The sequence below is a fragment of the Anoplolepis gracilipes genome, chromosome 3, assembly GCF_047496725.1.
Source record: "Anoplolepis gracilipes chromosome 3, ASM4749672v1, whole genome shotgun sequence".
In the NCBI taxonomy this organism is placed as follows: domain Eukaryota; kingdom Metazoa; phylum Arthropoda; class Insecta; order Hymenoptera; family Formicidae; genus Anoplolepis; species Anoplolepis gracilipes.
Genome location: NC_132972.1, coordinates 168517 through 192781, shown reverse-complemented (window position 1 = coordinate 192781; position 24265 = coordinate 168517). Strand labels below are relative to the sequence as shown.

Genomic DNA, 24265 nt, shown 5'->3' with positions numbered 1-24265 from the left:
ACGAGGACCCTGTTATTTTTGTATTAAAATCGCCCCCGCAGAACCCCTCGAACGCACTCTCTTTTTTTTTCCACACTCGGACAAACGCGATAATCACGTTAATTGTCCTGATAAAGCGGGTAAAGTTAGATATCAAAAAATTCCATATATGTATATCCAGAAACAATATATAATTAGATGAAATATATTTTTATATTTTATGTTTTAAATTATACAATTTTTTAGAATATAATACAATTTTGGTTTCTTTATTTGTTTGTAATGCGTCTACGCGTTGTACTGTGTTCTTTTTTACGACTCTCCCCGAAAACATCAGTATTAGTCGAGTTCCACTAAAATAGTAACGCTTGGGTTTACTTTATGACCTCTAAATTTTAAGATCAGTTAATGGAGTTTTAAAAGCTGTTTCTAGTTACATTCGTGGTTTAAAGGATGCGTGAAATGAGTTTTTTATATGAAATAACGATTACCTCCTGCAAGCATTTATGTATATGATATCTCTTATCCATCTCTTATTTTTTTTTTTTTCTTTTTTGTATGTGTGTGTTACAATTTTATATTTTATCATAATATTAATTTAAAGCTTAAGTAAAATATGTATAATAAAACTGTTCATTGTTAAAAATTAAAAGCTTGCAGTGAATCGAAGATATCGATAAAATTTTAGCTAAAGTGAAAGAGAATAATAAAGTAGATTAATAGATAGTGTAGTATAAGTATAATAAAACTAAATAAATCTCTGTTAAATTTATACATAAATGCATGCAGGCATTTCTAGTTTGCCAAATCTTTAGAATAGCGTTCGTTTTTTAGTTCTTGGGATCACAAGACGGATAGGAATTAAGTTTAACGATCCCGAGTGGGCCAAATACCACAATGTGTTAATCTCTGGACATTTACGACTTATTTTCCAAGTCTCCTACTCGTTTACGAGCCGAGCTTTGGGCACTCCTCTAATTCCAATAAATCAACATAGCCGATCGCGGCGCTCTCGTTATTTCTCGCACGACAGGAAATCGATCGTAAAATTTTATCCGTCAGTTTTATATAAGTTTGCTGGAAAGTGGAGAACCGAATCGTCACGAAACCGGTGCGATGGCGCACCTGTAATCTTGCACTCAAAGAAATCATCCCCGAGCACGTCGTCTTCCGAGTCACAAAGACTCGGTGTGCCATGTATTCCGAGTTGAATTCAATTTACAACCCATATTTTCATCAGACATTTAATACAGCAAATGTGATTCACACATATATACAATGTCAACAATTCATAGAATAACAGTTGTTCCTGACAATACGTATATACATATAATACAAGACGACGCATAACAATAATAACGATATAGTAACATTCAAAAATTTATTGATGTGCGATATAAGCAGCAATACAACCTATATACTACAAAAAAATATTTTATCACTGCTCTTTATTATATCAAACAGATCAAGCATGAGTTCAAGGTTAAATAATAATCAGCCATATAATCCATACAAATCTCTAATTACATCTCTTGTCAAAAAAACTCTTGAGTTAGAGTCAAATATGAAAAATTCTACTATAAAAAACATTATATGAAATTGTATAAAAATTAATTATTATCAATTGATTAGAACAGTATCATATAGAAAATCAGAAAATACAATTTTAGGCTGCATATATATATATATATATATATATATATATATATATATATGTATGTTTATAAGAGCGCGAAAACAATATAATATAATTTAGTATACTTACAATTAGTACCAAAGATGCTTATTATTATAAGTATATTATTTTATGAATTAAATCGTTCATTATTTTGTTTTTTAAATCAAAATTCTGTGCATATCGTTTTAACCTGACTTAAACAGTTTTATGTTCTCGCATATCACGGCATCGGATTCATTCGGAGTCACGCCTGGTCATAGTCCGCCGAAAACGATATTCAGCTCTAGAAAAACGACCGTGCATCAAGAACTTGTTAGGCCTGCGGAATTTCTTTCTCTCTCTTTCTGTATCGACTAGATTGTCATGCAGGGAGACAGAGGGTGGACAGGTGCGAAAAGCGCGTTTGTTGAAAATCACTCGAAAAGAGGTCAGTTTTACGTCTCATAGTGGAGCGTGTCCGCGGTCATTCTTTCGATTCTGTGTATCTTTCTTTCTTTTTCCTTGGTATTTGTGCCTAGACGCACGCCACGAAACATACGTCATAGGATGTAGGTATACAATATTAAAACGATCATTATTTTTCTCTCATGTATTTTAAGATTGGTTGTAGTCTTAATCTGCATAGTTATCATCATTTTGCTAGATAAGCCATTTCCAAGCTACAAATTTTATACATATATGTATGTATTTTTCATTTTTTAAATATAATATTACCAAATTAAAGCGTGAAGAATTGTAATTTGAAAAGCAGAAATTGTGCACTTTTTTTTATAATATTATACTTAATGATTCTTTAAAATGCATACATAATGTTATTTAAACTCTCCTTCTTTATTTATGCTTTATTTTACGTTAAACGGATTTAATGAACTAGACAGAGATAGAATTTAGATAGAATTAAAGAGTCGTACTAGATAATTGATGTTGGTAAAAGTAATCTTTAGGCAAATAACGTAATATTATTTTGATGTTTTATATTGATTGATTTAGTACAAATCCTTCTCTACAATGTACACATACGTATATTGTACATTGTACATACGTAATATGCTCTCGTAAATATATATATATATATATATATATATATATATATATATATATATATTAAAAAAAAAATTAAAAGATTTGCATGTATCGATATTCGAAAATCATTTTCTTTGTATCAATTTTTTTATCATTCTTTGCCATGCTCGCAAGCAACAGAAATATAATAGATAGTAGGTAGAAAGGTAGAAACGAGGCTTGCCGATTTCGATAACATTTGGAGTATCTCATTATGAAACGATAAAAAATGCGGACATTCCGTGCCGACAAAAGCTGTCGTGGCGTAGGGTGGGAAACGTAAAAGTTGGACGCGTCACCCCTCTTCGGGTCAATTACGGCGCGAGACAGACCTCCCGTCTCGGGGATCATTATCGCGAAATTGTGCGTATCGCGTGCGCCACCACCATGCCACCAATGCAACCCCGTGCAAGCGCGGAATTGGATTTTGAGATGCGAAAATACGAGTCCGCGGGGGGGACCCGGTTATCCGAGAGGGTAGCGAACGATGGATTCACGTGGTGAGACATCTGTCGGACAACTTAACAACCGCCCGTCTCTCCACCCCAACCCTCTATCCTTCCTATATGTATATTGTAACACTGGCAGAACGATACATATACCTGAGACGCCCCGTCGTTTCTTTTCGCAGTTACATACTTCTCTCGTTTCCTCGCTTCTTTTTTTCTCTCGTTTGACAAACAGACAACACAATACAAGGGCTGCGAGACCGGTCACGTGCGCCGAGAGTTGTCATATTCATCGCGTGTAATTGTTGAGAGATTGTGAAGCGATTATCGCATTTTTCTTGCGTGATTAATTTGCGAATCATCTCCAATATCTTCATCATGTGTCTTTTTTCTCACCATTTTAAGTTTAATCGCACCAAGTGCAAGAGTTTGCAATCACTCGAAGAAATCTAATGCACAGAATAGACACCGTATAGTAAGCAGGACCTGGCGCGCGTGCGCTAGCGCACGCACGCTTTCGCATACAAATATATATGTATCCGATGTATTATTTGTGTGGACGATGCAACGGACTGTCTCTGTGTGGACACACCGTACGTCCACACGATTTCATTCGGTGCTCTATTTAGCGCTTGTTAGCGGCGACAATGCCACGCAGCTGATCCCCTTAACGAGGCCGAGGCTCGCATTGTGCGAGGGTGTAAAGCTCCGCGCGTGGCCTATGTGTGTAGTATAAGCATGCGACGGAGACACGAACAAACGAGTGGACCGTTAACCCATTATATAGCCGTTCGTAAAAAAAAAAAAAAAAAAAAAAATAAACTACAAATAAATTCAGGTAAGAGAGTAAATGCGCTCGCTCTTAGTTGTGCGTGAGCTTCACCATCATCCCGAATAATCTATTTTGCGCGCTCGCGCGCAGTTATGTGCGTGTACGTGTGCGTATGTATATTTCTCATTTATTGATATACAAATTTATATATAAATCTAATGCATTTTTACCTAACCTGAATATACAAGATCTAATTTACATGTTTCATAAATCCACTAATCTATGCTTTTTTACTACATGTATATTGGATTCGCACGCAGAGACACAATACATAACAATTTAGACTTTTATCAATAATATAAAACAAGTATCATGTTATACATATATATAGATATATTCCGTAAACATATACTACAATTATTTTATAAATTTTTTTCGAGGTATGTTATTATATCACAAAAATATTTTTATATTTCGAAATGTTTATTATTATTATTTTATTGTTTTTTTTTTATTATTGTAAGATTGTTATAAGAAAAAAATTATAAAATGTAATTGATAGGAAGGCGCTAACAATATCAAAGTGCTTATAAATACTACAATATATACAATTTTGTTGACTTAAAATCAGATTGGATTGAATTCGTATGGCAATTAGTCGGAAAAAATATTGTATATCTGACGAAAAGAAAGATACTAAATCGCTTTAAATTTCGGATGTTAAAATTGACTTGTATAAACTAATTAGCTACCATTTCGTATATTTATATCGTAACATGTTTACTCTAAAAGCCGACCACACTTTTTTATCTCTTTATCTGCTACCTTTTTTTGCTCTTTCACACGCTATGGAAAACAACTCTCTGAGGCTAACGTACTTGAACCAATCAGTTTTCGTCCAAAATGCATATAATCAATGAGCGTAATTTATCGTACAATCAAAGAAGGCTTACATTATAAATCTTATCAATTGTCTCGTACAATTTAATAATATTTCGATTTAAATGGAATTAATTAATGTGTGGATATTATACAAAGTAAAAAGCAAATTATAATAGAAAAAAGTTAAGATTAATATATTTTGCTTTATAAATAAATAACTCTTGTTATGCCGCTTACCTATTTATCTTAGGGATTTTTATAATTGTTGTTATTATTAGTTATCATTAATATTTTGTAAACATTCATTAACTTATTAATTCCAATTGTTAATTAAAATTAATTTTTATTATATTTCAATAAGCTTTTTTTAACATTTTTCAACAACTCTTGGAAAAGTTTGTAAATTCTGAATATTCTGTTTATTTTATTTTATGGATAAAATAATTTCACTTTTATTGTTTGTTGAAAAAATTTATATATTGTTATATTATAAAAATTGAAGAAAATTTGACCTTTATAAGAATGATCTTTATCGACATTGAAAGTCAAAAAGTCTGCTTGCTTGAAGCTTTACAAATGCAGTACATCTTTTACAAATGTTATGCCTGAAACAGACGTCTCATTTTCTACGCAAGGTGGCCCATGTCGTCTTCGTCACGACGACACGGTCGTAGATCTGAAGGATTTGTCCCGTCGGCAATGAAATGTAAAACACATTCGAAACATACGTGTTATATATTGGTTCCGGTCTACCAACCAAAAGAGTACCAATAGGGTGTTTCTTAAGCGAACAGGTTTAGAAACTGTTAAGATGAGGTAAATTCCTTTGGAGAGTGAGAGATATTCTTCTCTCCGAAATTTTGCTCATACGCTTCGTTTTCGATAATCAGATATTTCATTTTTTTTATTTCAATTAAATGTATCTATTATTAAAGACTATTTATATAATAGAATAGAGACATAAAATATATTGTATAAAATAATCTAGGTTACAGAATAAAATCAATTAAAATTGTAATCTAAATATGTATACATACACATGGATATAATACTTAGAAAATGCAACAAGCGCAGTTTGAGAATGTATAATTTTTTTATTTGTGTTTTCTTTTAGACTATAAAGGAATGTATAAAAGAGAGATTTAAAGAATAAAACATTAAAAGAATGGACTCTGTTGTTAGATGATAATTAAAAGACTGGCATTAACTTGAAAGTGAGTTATTGAATCTATTTTAATTAATATTCATACAGAGCATCAGACTCAAAGTTGCAGAGAAAAAATTCATCCTAGTAATTAACGAAACTTATTGTAACTTAATTCATATTTAAAAATTATTATGATACAAGTACATAAAAGAGATGAGCTTTATATATAATTACGAACGGGAATTATATATATATATATATATATATATATATATATATATACATATATATATGTGTGTGTGTGTGTGTGTGTATAATATAAAATAAAATTTCAAAATAACAATTTGTAAAAAAATGTTTTATTGTGTGTATTAAATCAATTTATATACTATCAGTTTCGTTTGCAGTTATAAGTGGAATTTTTGTCAATTGCATCTTATATGCTCTTATAATAAATCGCATGCTCCATTATAATTTATACAGTATATAGATACAATAGGCAGTAGTACTAATGTCTTATAATTAAGTTGAAAAACAAGTTATATTTCAAATAGGCACAAATCTCTAAAACCATGTCTTTTAGAGATGATACATCATCGCTCGAGTACGACAAAGATCGCGCGAGAAGCGTAGAAAAATATATTGTTATTATGATTTGCATATATGTAGCTCACTCTAAATACCTTTTGATTGCCGTTGAATCGAGAAATCACCCTTGACGAGGAAAAAAACTTCCAAAAATGCACATATTGGTACTAGGTATCTTTGATACATATACGATTATTATGCTTCTTATAAAATTCAGATTTTCATTATTTAAATATATTTTCTTCGAATAAATAATAGATTTGCGAAATGATATAAATAATTAATACATATTTATTAAACATATAACAAGTCATAGGTAATTAAATAATAAGCCTCAAAGATGCGAAAATTTATTTCTCGAAAGATCAATTTAATTTTCTATTACTTTATTAAACAAAACATCTCGTTATCTATATAACGAGCAATAATAAGTAATAATGAATGCTGTCATCCTCTCTCTAAAATACACACATTTCCTACTGCAACCTATCTACATTTGCTATTACAAAAGAATCGAATAAGTAAAATGTCAAAAAGAAAAATTCTTCTTCTTTGCACTCCCCAAGCCTGCTGTGCTTGAATCAAAAGGAAGTCCACAGCAAAAGCTCATAAATACATCAATGGAGTGGCCATGTCCTCAATGTGTTAACGCAGTATCAAGACAGAATAATGTTTTTCAATAGAGCACAAAAATAAAAAAGGATATATTTTTTAAGACTCGAAGCTTCTTTGCATCTTCCAGCTGCGACGACAGAAAGAAAATCAGGAAGCGGTCCCTGATAATAGTTCAAACACGAGAGGCAAAATATTGTATACACAAGTACAATATAATAATATTAGTATTTTTAAAATAATTAAACGACGCATAAATAAATAGTATAAATGTAATCATTGTTATATTTCATCATTTTTATATGCGACGAAAATGAAACATAACTATAGTTCAATTAATCAATAATTTGTAATGTAAAAGTAATTTTTTCATGGTAGTTACTGAAATAAAGATAAACAATGAAAAATATTTATTACCTGAACCTGAGGCTATTTTTGTTTTTAAAAATATACATATATCTGTACGTCTGAGCTATTTGTCGAACATCTTATTGGTAAAGTCATTGTCACCAACTGTCAACGAATAATTAAAGGAATTCAATGCAGACGATTTATTATTAGATTTGCGAAAATATGCAAATATAGTTACTTGAAGCGGAAAAGTGTCACGAAAACAAATAAAATATCTTTCTTACTGTAAAAGAGAACAAAAGAAAAACGAAAATTTATCGCAATTTTCAAACTAAACAAGTTAAAATGTCTTAAACGTAATGACGGCTAGGAAAAGGACTATTATTTAGCCAAAATGGATAGCCGGTAAATATCCAGAATGGTTATGTAAGAAACATGTGTCCAAAGAATGATGGTTTGAAAGCCTTCTCTCTCAGCAAGAGTTTTACCACGAATTGTAAAGAAATTCAAAAAAATTAACCTTTGTTAATTAAGCGTAAATATATCTTTCTGAAGGAATAATAGTTTTTAGAAAAAGGATGAGTAGGTATTATAATACATACCAGAATAATCATGAGTGAAAAAACATATATATATATATATAAATCGTATTTTGTATCAATTCAAAATTATATATATTATCGCTTTTATAGTTTTTTCAGTTCTTATATAAAAATTTAAATAATATCAAATTTTGTTTTAAAATACTCTAAAATATTTTGCTAATTCTACACCATAAACCTACTCTTAAATAAATAGCTACACAATGTTTATATTCTAAAGTTTATAATGTACATTCGTTCTTTAAATTTGCATTCTAATCGTGCCGCGAAGTGATCAGCGGCCACCGTGGACCACCTCGCCTACTGGAATTAATCAACGACAGAGCATCAAAGAGTGGTGTAGACTGCCACTAACCCTCCCTCCCGCCAGCAGTTTGTTTATCGTCGGCTTGGCGGCAAGCCGATCGGTCTGATCATTCACTCTTTCTTCGTCGGAAATCATCCGTTTTGGATATCTCTCCTCTCCCTTCCCCGACAGTTTCCAAGAACCTCTGACGTTTCTAATCCACCAACTGACACGCACCAGCTCTCCTTTTACGAGAAAAATCGATTCTTACATCTCCAATTTTCTTTTTCCATAATTGATCGTGACCAATTGAAAAAGATAGCTTTATGACACGACATTATCTTGCTTATATCTCACGCGATATACATATATAATATACAGAAATAATAGACAAAAGTATATTTTATATTATATTACAAAAATTATATATGTATGTATTGTATGTATACATATACATATGCTTCTTTTATCATTCAAGTGTTTCTAAAAGATCTTGTCAAAGTGAAAATATATTTCAATACAGAGACGTATATGTCAAAAATGAAAGTGGATTTTAACGCAAAATTATGTTTTGCAGAAAGCAATTTCAATTCAAATAATTGAGAATGAAAATAATACAAACAAATGACTTGGATTATTATTAGCATCACATGTGAAAAGTTTCTAAAGAGAGAGAGAGAGAGAGAGAGAGAGAGAGAGAGAGAGAAAGAGAGAGATCTAAATTTAAAGAGATGAAAAAAATTTATTTTGTAAATAGACTTTTATAAATTATAAACCTGCACGCTCGTACTCTTTTATATTATTGTAATCTTTTTATATTCTTATTTACATCGAATATACCCTGTCTCTCTCTTTCTCTCTCTTAAAAATATTTTGTGCAATAAAAACATTGCGCTCGATGATGCGTAAAGAAGGAACGACAAAAAAGTGCATGAATGTTATTGCACCGTAAGATAGTCTCACTTTTCTCGCGGCAGCTTTCTCGACACCCCGGACCCCGGCTCCTTGGCGTTGTGTAAACAACGAATGGACGTCTAGTTAGTTTATACTTTGTTTTAGAGATGTTAGCCAAACACGCGCGTCTCTCTTTGAATCGTCGCCGCCACCAGCCGCGACTTACGAATGTAAACCGTAAACCTACATCGCGGTCGGGAATATTTTTCGGGCTTTCGTATACGTGCACGCTCGATGTTACACGTACGTACAAAATGGTAGCAAGCGCGAACGTGCGTGAATAAGATAATGTGTCAGAGGCCCTCTCGCGTACAAGAATATGAAGAAGTGAGAATCAACGCGGCAGATCAAACGTACACCTCGCGCTCGACAGTTTCTTAACAAAAGTACAATTTCCTTTATCATGTCAGATACGAAAAAAACAAATACATACACATATAATATCTGTAGCCGTCATATGAATTTTACGAATTTTATGAATTAATTGTTATTACTCTTATGCAAAATATATGTATGCAGATGCATGTCTTCTCTTGTGCGATTAGTGATGTTCTCCTTCAAAAAATGTATGCTGTTTTAATTTTAAAGCTCATAATACCTATATGTAATAATTATATATATATATATATATATATATATATATATATATATATACATATATATAATTATTTATAATCTTAAATATTATAGTGCCATTATGCTTTTTTATTATAATATGACACATACTTGTAACATTAATATTTTACGATTTTTTTATAAATTACACGTTCTTATTAAAATTGTTATTTTTTGCTTTATCTAGACAAAATACTAAGTTAAAATTTAAAAGTAATACTTACAAAAACTCACATAATAGAAATATATAATTTAGAGAATAAATAATTAACTCGAAATTTTATTAAGAATAAAAATAGTTAGTACCTAAAGAAATTATTAACTTTGATTCTTTTTTATTTAAATGTAAGTATTATTTTATTTTAAAAAAGCTTAATATATTCCATCGAATAATAATGATTTATAAAATATAATTTTATGGATCACATTGTCGTGGTGCAAATGTTTAATAATAATCGATAAGATGCTATCTCATTGAGATTTAATAGAATTCTCAGTAATGCGCACAAATTCTGTTAACTAGACATGTTCGTGTAAACCGGCGTGTTTCGGTTTATTTATGTGTCGTTCTTTCAACTTATGGTCGGTAAAACACTCGTCGCCGATCGCTACTTGACTCGAGAAGTTTCACCGTAGCACAGACTCAACGAACGTAATTCTATTTAAACCGGATTAGCATGTCACGTAGGAGAAAACAGTAGCGCATTTATGATGACTATACATATATCTATATATGTATATACATACATGTATGATTAGTTCTTTATGACATCCCTATAATAAGATATTAGCAAATAAAGATATATTATATGTATATAAATTTGTACTCTATAAAATGCAAAAGTGTTTTATATTATGTATAATATATGTATATATTTAAAATAAATTTTTCTCATCAACAATATTTTTTTTTCTTTTACTTTAATACAAATGTATTAATATTTGTGTGTATGTGTATATTACATATCAATGCAAATAAAAATTCTTAAAAGAAAAAAAATTTTACATAAACATTCTTTTTCTCTCTCCCCCCTCTCTCTCTCTCTCTCTCTCTCTCTCTCTCTCTCTCTCTCTCTCTCTTTCTCTATACAGTTGTTTTACATTTATTAAAATATTGATGTAAATAATTAATTTTTTAACTTTAAGTCACTATTATATCATGTAAAAAATTACTTGTATATTTAAATAAGAAATGCTTAATATATTAATTTGTTATCATTTGTTGCTATAAAAATGACCATCTACCTCTTTATCTAATAAAGATTAGATTATTAATAATGTAATTGGCCGTATCAAGAATGTAACGACATAAAATCTGCTTTTCCTTACTCTCTTTAACTGATTTCATTCTATTTCTGTTAAAACTTTTATATTTTCGTGCGGCTCGAGTCAAGAATATACATAATAATAAGAAAAGCATCACGCCTACACTATACAATGTATACAGCAAATGATTTCCTGTTTGGTCCACCACCATCATCTTTTCGCAGTGACGACTTTATTCCTCTAGTTTCTTCTTGATGTCATTCGTTCGGCATTGAAGTAAAGGCCAGTTATGCTTCTGAAAGGTTCCTTTTCGGAGGGTCGGCAGGCGACACATAGTGTATATATTCGCACGGCGTTCATTGTGTCGGCCGACTTCATAGAAGGCAAAAATCATACAAAACCAACTCATCGGTGGCTTCTTCTTTATCCAATTATCCGCGTATTCACGCCCCAGAAGTTGTGCTTTCGCACCTTCTCCACCAGCTATTCCGGACGAATCCATCATTCGATACTCCTCCTAGGGTAATGTAATAGATGCCGCATGCGGAGCTCGACGAGCATACGATACATCTTGGAATGAATTTCACCGATGTTCTAATTTCCAGCTGTTCCCCGATTCAACGAAACGGCAGGTGCGAATTGTGCTTTTTCAAGGCTTGAAGCTAACAGTTTGCGGAAACATCCAACAAGGAGGCGTTGAATCCAATGAAGACATTAAGTCATCTACTCTTTAAGTAAAATACAGAATTTTACAAATTTTACAAATATTTCGAAAAACAAAGTTCATCTACAAAGTCCTGTGAGAGAAAGCGACAAAGGGAAAGGTGAATAAAAATTTTTAATCTTTTTAGTTTACTATGTACCATGTATAATATATAGATTTGTTTTAAAAAAAAATGTCGACTGAATATTAAACACTTGTATAAATATTAATTAAACAGAAAGTCCCTCTTACTATGATACTTGATCGTGAGTTACATTACGAGATATTAATTTTTTTGTGATTAATTTATAAAAAAATTTAACTATAAAATAATATCTACATATGTATATTTCTCTTCGTTACTCATACGTGATATGATGTACAAGCGTCAAAGACAGTGCTTCGTTGTACTGAAGCACATGAAGGAAAGCAGATCTCTTGTGAAATATCATCTACTATGTGTACATGTATCGGATTACGAGGCCGTCTAGTGAACCTCGCGTTCGTTACAAAAACACACTATCTCGATAGCCTATCGCAATTTTGCTTCCAAGTCATTCGCCAGCTTCCGTGCCAAAATTAATGTATTAATGTATTTCTAATAATATAATGAAACAAAGATATTATTAATATGTATTTTTTTTTAAATCTTGTGTTTGTATTTTTCGTATAGAATATTCTAAAAAGATTTCATGTTTGGTTCGATCTTACGCCAAGACAACAATCATCAAACAACAAACAATCATCTCATCGGAAATTGACTTTTTGTAATTTTATGTAAAATGTTTCTGTATTAGTACACATTTATTATTATACAATATATAGTATGGAATTTATAATTTATAAATTAACATTAAAAACGTAAAAAAATCTTATTATTGCTTTTATTATTTATTTAATTCAACATTTCTAGTGTTATCAAAACTGCATATTAATCCGAAGAAAATCTCCAATGTCAAGGAACGAAGTTGATCCATCTTAAAATTAATGATGCGCTATAAATATTGACACCGGCCGCGAGTATGACGATGTACATGGACATAAAGCACGCAGAAAAAAATTCCGTGTCATACTATCCGTTTATCGATGTAACCGAATGCCAATTATCGACGTCTCCAAGCGAAAGGCGAAACCTTATAGCGAGTTTTCTATAGATATACTATAGGATTTATATTGCGTATATAAGCAGGGGGAACGAGCTGATGCGGCAACATTTTTATATCGCCCGCGCACCTGTAATCCTCTTGATTTCAATATTTTCACTATATGCGGAATGTATTATACTTTCTCATCATAGGTTCGCATTTAAAGAAAAATCAAGCTATGTATACACATATAAATCTTACGATATTTTTTATTGTATCATATTGCCTGACGATGATGAATATCTTGTTAAAAATTAACAGGGCATGCTTACGAGACTCGTTAAAATATCAACACCTGCGTCATACACGTTCTCCCGCGTACCGACAATGCGATCGAATCAGGGGTGTCGGGAATTATAATCATATAATAACAAAAATATTATCATTTATTACTAATTATCTCTTTTGTGCGTGAGTCTACATTATATACATAGATAGAACCGCGTAATACTTATTCTCTCCAATTTTCACTTTATTTTTAATTGTAATACAAAATAGTTGCACGCATGCATTGTATATGTATATATACATCTATATATATATATATATACATATATTTATGATTTTATTTTATAATTTATAATTTATTGATTTTTCAATTTCGGAAATTTGAGAATATATTTAATATTACCTGTTACATTACCAATTTACAATTACAAGGACCTATTAAGGTGTAGAAAGTGATTAATGTACGCGCCTCAGATACAAACAAAGTCGATGAATATAATAATTCATGATTTCAAGCATCAAAGATGAGTAATATCAAATTTTTATATCGTTACATTTTAAATAGTTTATTAACTCGTTAATGCCGAGCATTTTCTGTTTACGCCGCACGTTGCCGAAAACTAAAGAGATACGTATGATTGCGAGAAATATAATACGATGACCGACTACAACGACAGTTTGTTTATTGCTATGCGATTATGCGTAATCCTTTGTATATTCAGTGCCGTAACTAGAGCGGTGCCCCCGGGCGCAAACTTTAGGCACAGTCAACCTTTTTAATTAAAAAAAAAAATAATAATAACAGTAAATACATTATTCTTTTTTCATAATCTTATATCTTTTAATCTTTAATGGTAGAATATTATTTATTAAGTTTTATCGTTCACTGGTGACCGATATGGCGCTTGACGTGTTTTAAATACTTCTATATTGCTATTACAGCCTTCTGTCATGTACGAAATTTTCTATAGTCGCTGTGGAATCGCTATGTCACCAGCATAGATCCTGTAATCGCAATACAATGCAAATGCAATGCAAATTGCGACGCAAAATCTGCTTTTTTTGCTTTATAATATCATTGTCTATTTTACAAATTGAAAAAATGTATCAAACTTACCTATTAATCAACATTTCTATTTTAAACTCTTCTTTATCACTTTCGTCCAAAATACTAGTCGCTAAAAAACTTATCTAATTACCGCTTCTGTTTTGAACATCTTTACATCCGAAATACTGGTCGTCGAAATATATATTAATTTTTCAAATTTCTACACAATGTATAAGTTGAAGCAATTTTTGCTAAAATAATGTCTATACAAAATTGCAAAATATTTCTGTTTTATTAGGAAAATATTATATTTAAAGATAAGGAAGAATAAATTCTATTTGCTATATAATATGTTTGCTTATATAATAATATACAGACAGAAATATAATAAATTTCAATGTTTTTGTTTTTGAATTTATATTTATTACAAATTACATATATTAAATACTTATATCAAATTCATCAAACTAAGACCCTCTTTAATGTTTTTATCAGAGAGAAATTTTTGACAGAGATTATATCTTGTAATCTTATACTTTTTAATTAAAAAGATTATGAAACAATATTTTTTAAAGAGAAGTTAATCTACATATTTTGTATTAGATTATAAATCTTGTTCTTTATTTCATTTTAAAAAAATATTACTGCTTAATTTCCTATTTTAACATACGGTTACTATTATATAGAGAGATTATCATGGGAATGACATCATGATCGAAGACGCAGAAGTTGCCGGACGTTGAGTGAATTGAATCAGTTAGTCGGACGACATTCTATGATACATCTTTTGTGCGTGCAAATATTACCTTTCTTTCGTCAAGGCGGCTGCATTAAAACCAATCGTTTCATAGCCTCAACGAGTTGTCTCGTTTTGAGTGCTTTGTCTGTTAATCATCTTCATCAAGGCTAAGTGTCTAGTGTGGCCCACAGACCAAACTCGCTGGTAGTATAGCGATACTGTCTTCACCTGAATAGATTCAGGTGTAGGTTAAAAGAAGAGAGTAAATTCTTACGTTTCTATAATCCTAGTTTAGTCTAATACCTTATGAATTTTATTTTCGTGATTTAAGAAGAATTCCATATTAAATTCGGTTTGCAAAAAAGGAACCTTACATTCTTTAACTTTTTAAATATAAAAATTATAGTCAAAAATAATAAAAATATAGAAAAGGATAAGTACTAATAAAAGAAAAAAATAAAATTATAATATAAAAGAGATGTACTCAAAGAAATCTAATAATATGTGTCGAACAAAAAAACAGTATTAAAAATTTATACATTATTTTGAAAAGGTTTCAATATTAGCGTTTAATCTGTTCAAATATTTAAAACAAGAGTGAAAAGAATGCAAATCCTAATATGAAATTCAAGAATTTAGTACACGCAGATATGTATAAGTACACCTGTAATATATATTCTAAGATAATCTGTTCTCAAGTTCACGTTGAAAAGATGTATAGGTAAACGTATCCTAATTCCGACAAAAGTCTACGCCGTCCCCTGTTTAACAACTTATTGTCAGACAATAGATCACCCGCATGCTATTTAATCCCTACACTTATATACGCACTGTTATAATTCTTTATGTGATATTGAAAACTATCGTCTGTTTCAAAGGTAATCTCGTTTAGAAACAAAAACTGAGAAAAAGTCTAATCCGGGAGTTCAAAAATTTGCAGGTATATTGTGGTACTGATAATTTTTGAAAATCTCTGCATTGACAGATATAATCGGTACATTAAATAATTTTGACACTAAAAATTTTAAAAGTGATTGACCATTTCGGATAAATAATTATTATTATATTTAACTTTAAAACCTCTTTAAATATCTTTCAAAAAAATTATTATATATTATATTTTCCTATCATATTTTTCTATAATTTTTATACCATAAAAATTTTATTTTCTTTTCCTCTCTTTTTTCTCTCTTTCTCTTTCTCTTTCTCTTTCTGTATTTATGATGCGCGCGCGCGCACATAATCTAAAAAATTTTTTTTAAATCTGTCACTCAAATCAGTTATAATATAATTGATGTGATAAATAAATATCTATTTCAATTTTAAAAATTATTAGTTATTTTGTTTTTCAAGTAGAATTTAAATTTAAAAAGAAAAACATTTCATCACAAAAGCATATAGAGACTATGTGTGTATACTATATGTATATCTAGGGCTACAAAAGTATTGAAATATAGACAGATTTGTGTAGATTGACATGTCGGGTCGACTGAACCTTTCTAGATTTGGCAAATCGTATTAAGGATTGCAGTTCGATAACTCCCGATATTCCTTGGTTTCAAGGGTTCAAAGTTTTGAGTTGAACCGTTTTGACTTTTTCATCACATCGGCAGAATTTTGCTTCCCTTCATTTTTTTCTTACCGAGAATTTAAGATGGCTGTCACCATGGAGATCATTTCCGTCGGCAATTTTCTTGGTCGGAAGATTAGTTATTTGATGTGGATCTCGAAGAATGGTTCCGTTGACGGAAGGAAAGAAAGGAAAAGAAGGGTTAAGAAATATTCGAAAACATGTTTAGAATTCAGTTGAATTGGTGACAGTATGATTCTACAGACGCGACGCGTCTCGATACTTCAAAATTTTTTTCAACAAATCCGTTTAGAGCTGGGGAAACTATGAGAAATAATATACATACATTCTGTGAAATAATTAAACCATGAAATTGGAAATTTCATAATGCATAGATTAATTTTGATAAAGTTAAACTTTAAGTTTGACGTACCATGAAATGATTTCACTAGCACTTTTATAACACAAATTTCAAATATAAATTCACACTGATCATTATAATCAATGTTATAAATTAAGTTAAAGACAATACTCACCTTGGAAAAAATGCAAAGTTGCAAAAAATTGTAAGGTTTACAATACATAGTAAATCCTTTTTATTTTCAATAACTTTAAAATAATTGTTAATTTAGATGATTATTATTTAGATTATAATTATTTAAAAAATTATTATTTAGATAATTGCTCTAAATTACTATCATATTTAACATGTCTTAATGTAAAATATAATATATGTATATAAATTCTACAATAAACATCAATTGAATACAATACAAGAATAATAAAAAGTTAAAGTCTCATTTTATTACTATAAAAATCATATTAGAAATAATTATTTCTTAAATATTTTTTTTAATTTAGAAAATGTATTATACCTATATCACTCTAAAAATAAAAAAAAACACTTTTTTAACTGTCATTACATTTATAAATTAATAAAAGATATTGAAATAAATCTATTTTTTAATTTTTTCTTATTTTCAGATGTTCAATCAAACTGGATCAAAATCAAAGTATTAATGTACACCAATAAAAATTCTTATTTTTCTTTCGTTAATATTTCATCGTCGACTCGTTTAATCGAAAAGCTGTTCTATATAATGACTCACAGTAGCAACATCCGTCTCTTTTACTAAAATCCTCGATATATTCATAGAGTGTGGTGCTACCGCGTAAAAGATGTTTATTATGAGGCATGAAGACTTTTTCCACGATATCTACCATCTTTATTGAACAAATGGGTTCGTTTATTGGTTCATTTTAATACCTGCGAGTAACAATTTTCTCTCGTAAGAAGGACTGTGACAAGGGAACAAAGTAATAGACTTCTATATGTCACATCTATAGCAAAAAAAAAAACGATTTTTCTATGCGATGGCCAAACGGGGTGATAGATGGGCCGATCTCCTGCAGTTTCAAAAGAGTGTGACGAATATCATGATCATGACGTAATAAGTACCTTAGACTTTTGTAATTTGTCATGACCATACCGACTGCCTCATCAAAAGTCAGCTTCATTGGTGGTCATGTTAAGAAAAAAAGTTTTAAATACAAATATTATAAAATAATATAAATAATTTAAATTTTTTTTAATGTTATTATTTAATTTTAATTCTAAAGTCTCCATTTAAAATGATTTATAATTCACGACAGAATTCAAGAGATATTCATAATTGTATGTCTTTTATATACGGAGAAAATTTTATATGAAAAATTATTATGGTGTGTAGTAAATGTGGACCATTAGGAATCATTCTAAAGTAAAGTGCTATGTAAAACTATAAAAATTACGTCAATTTACGCAATTTTAAATTAGAATGATTCCTAATGGTCCACAGTTACTATATGTATATCATAGTAATTTTTAATGTAAAATTTTCTCTGTGTATGTTAGTAATAAATACGAAACCGATATTGATTGATAGAGAAGAAAATCAATATTTTTTGTAAAAAAAATTATGCAGATAAAAAAAGAGATAATAAAGATGTTAACAGTGCAAATTTCAATTTAAATTGTTAATCGTAAAGATGTGAAAAGAATTGGAGAACAAGTATGAAGAAAATTAAAATGTATGAAAAAAACGAATGCGAATCGATAGTGAAATTATTATATTTTATATTATATTATTGTTGTGTTGACTGCCATACTTTTATACAATAATAAAGCAATAAAGATATAGACATTTTATAATTGATTATGTCTGTTCAAGTTGTCGCATTTTCTTTTTGATTAGATAGTTTTGCGTTGAAAACTATCTGCAAATTGATCGCTAAACAAATATCATAATAATTTGTACGAAAGGTAAAATAAATCTTTTTTATTTGTAACAATAGATAACTGTTGTAGTTATTAGAATATGCCTTATTATTATCTTTTATTGTAATATCTTAATAATATCTTTTTAAAATGGTTTGCGTTTTAATATAACTTTAGTTATATTTAAATTAACTCAAATTCTCGAGATATTCGTAACTCTCACTAAATCATGGCTAACAGTGTTAAAATACTACGAAGAAGAACATGCAAGGGGCTACCTAAATCTACGCTTCGCCAGGGGGTGATGACATTTTCGCGATAGGAGGTCGAACAACGAATATAAAGATGTCATCCGCGATTCAAAGAATGTCTTTTGCTTTTTGCCGATATCCTTTTTCGGCAAATCTACAGCCTTCTTTTCGGTTCCTTCGTTTTTTCATGATTCACGTTTGTCACGTGCTCCTTTTGCCCTATTCATTCACATGCACCTCCGTCTGTTCCACATCATTCGGTATCGAAACCATGTCTCGATTAATATAATTCAAAATTTGTAAAACTGCCGGTACATTCTAGTAATCAAATCTCTCCCGGACTTACTTACCCTATATATCTTTTATTATCATATAGATGTAGATTTTTCGCCATTTTATACTATTTAGAGAAACTTTTCTTATATAATTTTGTTTTTGAGAAAAAAAAAAAAATCAAATATCTCATAAAACAAAAATTTAAGACTTATTGCTCGAAAATTAAATGTGTGAGTATTTAATAAGTATTTATATATAAATCACTAGACATTATTATTATTTTTATTATTTTATTATTTTTAATATATAAATATATTAAAAATAGACAAATTTTCTTTCCTTTTTTGCATAGAATTCATCATATTTCACGGCATTCAAAAAATTCATCGTTGCATTGCTCCAATTAGACACTAATCCAAAAATCATGCAAATATCATCTCATTGCGATATCTGTAGAAATATTGGAGAATCTTCTTCGAGATTAGTAAATTCCTCAAAATGTATACGCTGTATTATTATATATCTCTAAATCAGCAGACACATATAATAAGCTGATGCACACGCATTTCTTCGCTATGTTAAATACATTGAGAATAATTAGTAAATGCATATATTGGAGACACAAGTCAATGAATTAAACCTACAAACTAACATTATCCGAGGTAATAATTCAATTAAGAAAAATCTCTATGGATTATTTAAGTCAAAAGTTAATATATCTTTATACATTGTAAGATTCATGAGTTTTTGACATTGCGCAAAGCATTTTTAGCCTTTTAAAATATAAAATTAAAATAAAAATATGAAACATAGATGTGTGCGATCGGTATACAGTTCTTCATAGAATAATCCGTAAAATAAATGACATCACAGCTAAAATAAATGATAATCAGCAGCATTAGATTTAACATGATAATGATTTATAAAGACATGAAGTTGGGCTTATAATTAAAGATTCAGAAATATTCTAATTTGAAATATATTCACTAAACAAAGATTTATAGAATAAATAGAACTTTTGTATCTCAAAATAATTTTTATACATTTTTCAATATAAAATTATTTTTGAGACTACTCGTGTATTTAATGAAAAGTAGTGTTTTATATGTAAGCAGATATACAGTAAAGGAATTGCTACCTCCTCTGGCAAAAAGATAGATTAGAGAGACAGAGAGAGAGAAAGAGACAAGAGAGAGAGAGAGAGAGACTGCAGAATACAAAATACTATATACATGTATAATAAAAATTTAAAGCCTACACGCATTTTGCGTTTACACTTGTTGTAAGACTAGTGTTGATTAGTGCTTTGTGTAAGTTTGTGTAAGTCGATCAATTTTATATTATCGCATCTCTCATTGTCAGTCGACAAATGTGCATCGAGTCGAGAATAGTATTAATTTTATGTAAGTTTTAGGAGAATTTTATTAGCGCATCTTTGTCGACAAATGTGCTGCATCGAGTTGATGCACCAGCACCAGGTGTGCGAACAACGTTCTACAAGTAGATCCCTATATTCGGCCGTGCTATGAAAATTGAACGTTTCGCCTGCCCGTAAAGAAAGATAAAAATACACGCGCGCGCAGGCGCACACACTTTTACGCCGTATTCATTTCTCCTGCCGTCTCCCGTCTCCCGTCCCCCGTCTCCCGTCGCCCGATCCTGTCCCCCTGGTCCGTGGTCCCTGTCGCGGCGCGAGTGCCGCGACTGCGACGTACGCGGTACGCGTACGCGTACCCGTACCCGTACACGACGTACAAGAACGTGCCAATCCCGTAGGAGGGCGTAAAGACTTGAATGTAGCGCGTTGATATTGTTTGCACACCCAGGGATACACGTTTAGATGCGGCTGCGCTCCCCACTACGTTGCACTACGGTGCGCGGTGGCTCTAGGTTCGCTTGCGCCTTGCTGCCACCGCTGCCACCTTCGAAATCCCTGCCCCTGCCTTCGCCGTAGCTCCGGACCGCTTGCATTGTTTGCTGTCAAACATTGGACGCAAACACGGTGGTGGGGTCCAACGACACAGTGCGTTCATTGCCGGTGCGCTACCACCACGATTGGTCAGCGAGCCCCTCGAGGCATGTCGGCCGTTACTGGTAGGCGTATCCAAACACCGAGTATATAAATACTACTCGTGGCGGGGAGACGGTCAGAAAGAAGACGGACGCGCTGCCGTTACCACGGCGCACGTTTCAGTTCACATTTTGTTACAACGGAGGAGGGTGGAACGTGGAACGTGGAACGTGGAACGAACGTAGATCTAGCGGTAGCGCATGCGAGAGAAGTACAGAGAAGAAATACAGAGAAATACGAGTATATACAGTGTGCTGTGTGCAATTAAACCAGGTGACGAAATGTTCGATATCGTAACCGGATATAGAACATTGCATGAGTGAATGAGTTTAAGTACGTGGTGCACGTAAAGACACGGTAATCCTATGCAAGGCTCGAACATTGACGGTAACCAGCAACGAGGCTGGAAGTGCGCGCGTGCTACGACGTACGTCGCAGTTGTGTAATTTACCGTAGTCGTGAAAAACGAAAACAAATTCAAAGTATGGTGAATATGGAAAGTTCGGGCGAGCAGCATACCGTGACAGCTTCCCCGCCGCCACGGGCTGCTCTGAAGAGCAATTTCAGTATCCGTAGCATCTTACCCGAAGCCTGTGGCGGAACACCCGCGCCGTCGGTCAGTCATTCGGATTCTTCCGATGCCGGGCACGTTGACGACAGTGACAGCGACCTCGACGTTACCGGTAATGGCATGGAAACGCCGCCCTTGGATTGCTCTACGAGCGCAACGTCCGTCAGTCCGACGAATCAAAAGGACTCGAAGGAGCAACCAGAAGACAAGAAGAAAGCGGAGAAGCCACCGTACAGTTACAACGCATTGATCATGATGGCCATTCGGCAAAGTCCCGACAAACGACTTACTTTGAACGGCATCTACGAGTATATAATGCGTCACTTTCCCTACTACGAGAATAACAAACAGGGCTGGCAGAATTCAATTCGACATAATTTATCGCTCAACAAATGTTTCGTCAAGGTGCCTCGTCATTATGACGATCCAGGCAAAGGCAACTATTGGATGCTAGATCCAAGTTCCGAGGACGTGTTTATCGGAGGTACCACGGGAAAACTCCGTCGCAGGACTACGGCAGCCTCAAGGTCTCGACTGGCAGCCTTCAAGAGGAGCGCGATGCTCGGCGGAGCACTTTATTCGCCGTACCCGCCACCAGGATGGCCGGCGTCGCTCTATCCCCTACCGTGCCTCCATCGCGTTGCGTATCCTCCGGTCACTGGTTCTTACACCACTCCGGCTGGATATCCGGCTAGTCTGTTACCCGGAGCGGCAACCACATCGGCTACGGGCTTGCCCTGCAAACCTCAGCCTCTTCCAGCGACGGCGGCACCTCCGGCGGCTCACGGAGCGTTCTCGGTCGAAAGGCTATTGCAAGCGCCTACCAGCTATCCCCAAGGTATCGCGGTGTCCGGAATCCCGCCAACAGGGCATCCTTATCAGGACTTTTATACCACTCTAAGATCTCTCGCGGCGCATCAGCATCAGGCAGCGGTGTTCAATCAACAACAACCTAGGTATCACATCGGTCAAGCGCCAGTTCTAAGTCAGCCTGCCTCTAGCACGGCTTCGCCCGGAAGTAGTCCGGAGCCGATGGCTCCGCATTCGCCGCCGGTTACCATCTGTAACTCCGTCCAGTCACCGAGACCGCTTCCTCACAATCCGCCGCAGCTTCTTCTAAAGCCCATTACGGTCCTGACTGGCCGACAAAGCTGAATTTCCATTCAAACGTTCTTCAAAAAACGACCATCCCCCCTCGGGCAAGTGCGGCACGATTTTGCTTCGCACGTAAAATTATCCTTCGTTTTTATGTTCGTCGGATCAAAATTTTACAACGATATAAATGTATAGCCAAAGAAAAATTCATGAAAAATTTAGCTGGACTAAATTTCTTTTTTCGAGACTTTTTTAATTTATTTTTCTATTATTGACAAGGCAATTTTTTTTTTTTTTAGCAGCCAAGCTAATGGAACTATGGAAAACTTGTTTAATCGAGAGAAATTGATCGATATTAAATAGCACACAGATGTATATGCACGCAATAAAATAAAATCTTTATCAACAAGTCCAGTATTTCTAATAGAAATATAATCGGTAATCGTATACTCGATATATGATTGCGGTCAATTTGTACTTTATTCGTTTCTACATTTGTATAAATACTCCATTTCACATACACTTATACACTTATTACTGCTCTCTCTTCTTGTAAATATACTCTCAAATACGCTCGCGTCCTACAACATTTATTTAAAAAAATGATATTGACCAAATTTCATCAAATTATAACATTTGAATCTCACAGTGAGCCCTTTTTTTATACTATTGCCCTATATATACATATACATATATGTATATATATATATATATATATATATATATATATATATATATGTGTGTGTGTGTGTGCGTGTGCGTGTGCGTGTGCGTGTGCGTGTGCGTGTGCGTGTGCGTGTGCGTGTGCGTGTGCGTGTGTGTGTGTGTGTGTGTGGGTATATGTAGGTGTGTGTGTGGGTGTGTGTGTGTGTGTGTGTATGACAATAGTATAAAGAAAAAAAAAGCGATGTAAATAGCTACGCAGATAGAATTTTAACTTATTATGATCTCTGATTGACGGACTATATCTGTGTACTGTACAGTAACGATTAATCGATAATTGTATATAGTCAAATTTATAGTCATTCATGGCTTCTTATTACAAGGTGTGTATGTATATAGATAGAA

The 24265-nt window shown here is 32.4% G+C and overlaps 1 protein-coding gene across 1 annotated transcript; it reads left to right on the top strand.

Annotated features, from left to right (window-relative positions):
* Positions 1-21600: 21600 nt before the first annotated feature.
* Positions 21601-23895, top strand: LOC140663975 (uncharacterized). Its single transcript, XM_072888606.1, has one exon. The coding sequence runs from the start codon at positions 22016-22018 to the stop codon at positions 23255-23257; it is 1242 nt and encodes a 413-aa protein (XP_072744707.1). The 5' UTR covers positions 21601-22015; the 3' UTR covers positions 23258-23895.
* Positions 23896-24265: the final 370 nt, after the last annotated feature.

Bases quoted from the DNA above. Each gene is read 5' to 3' on its own strand.
- LOC140663975 (XM_072888606.1), top strand. From the start codon at position 22,016: ATGGTGAATATGGAAAGTTCGGGCGAGCAGCATACCGTGACAGCTTCC.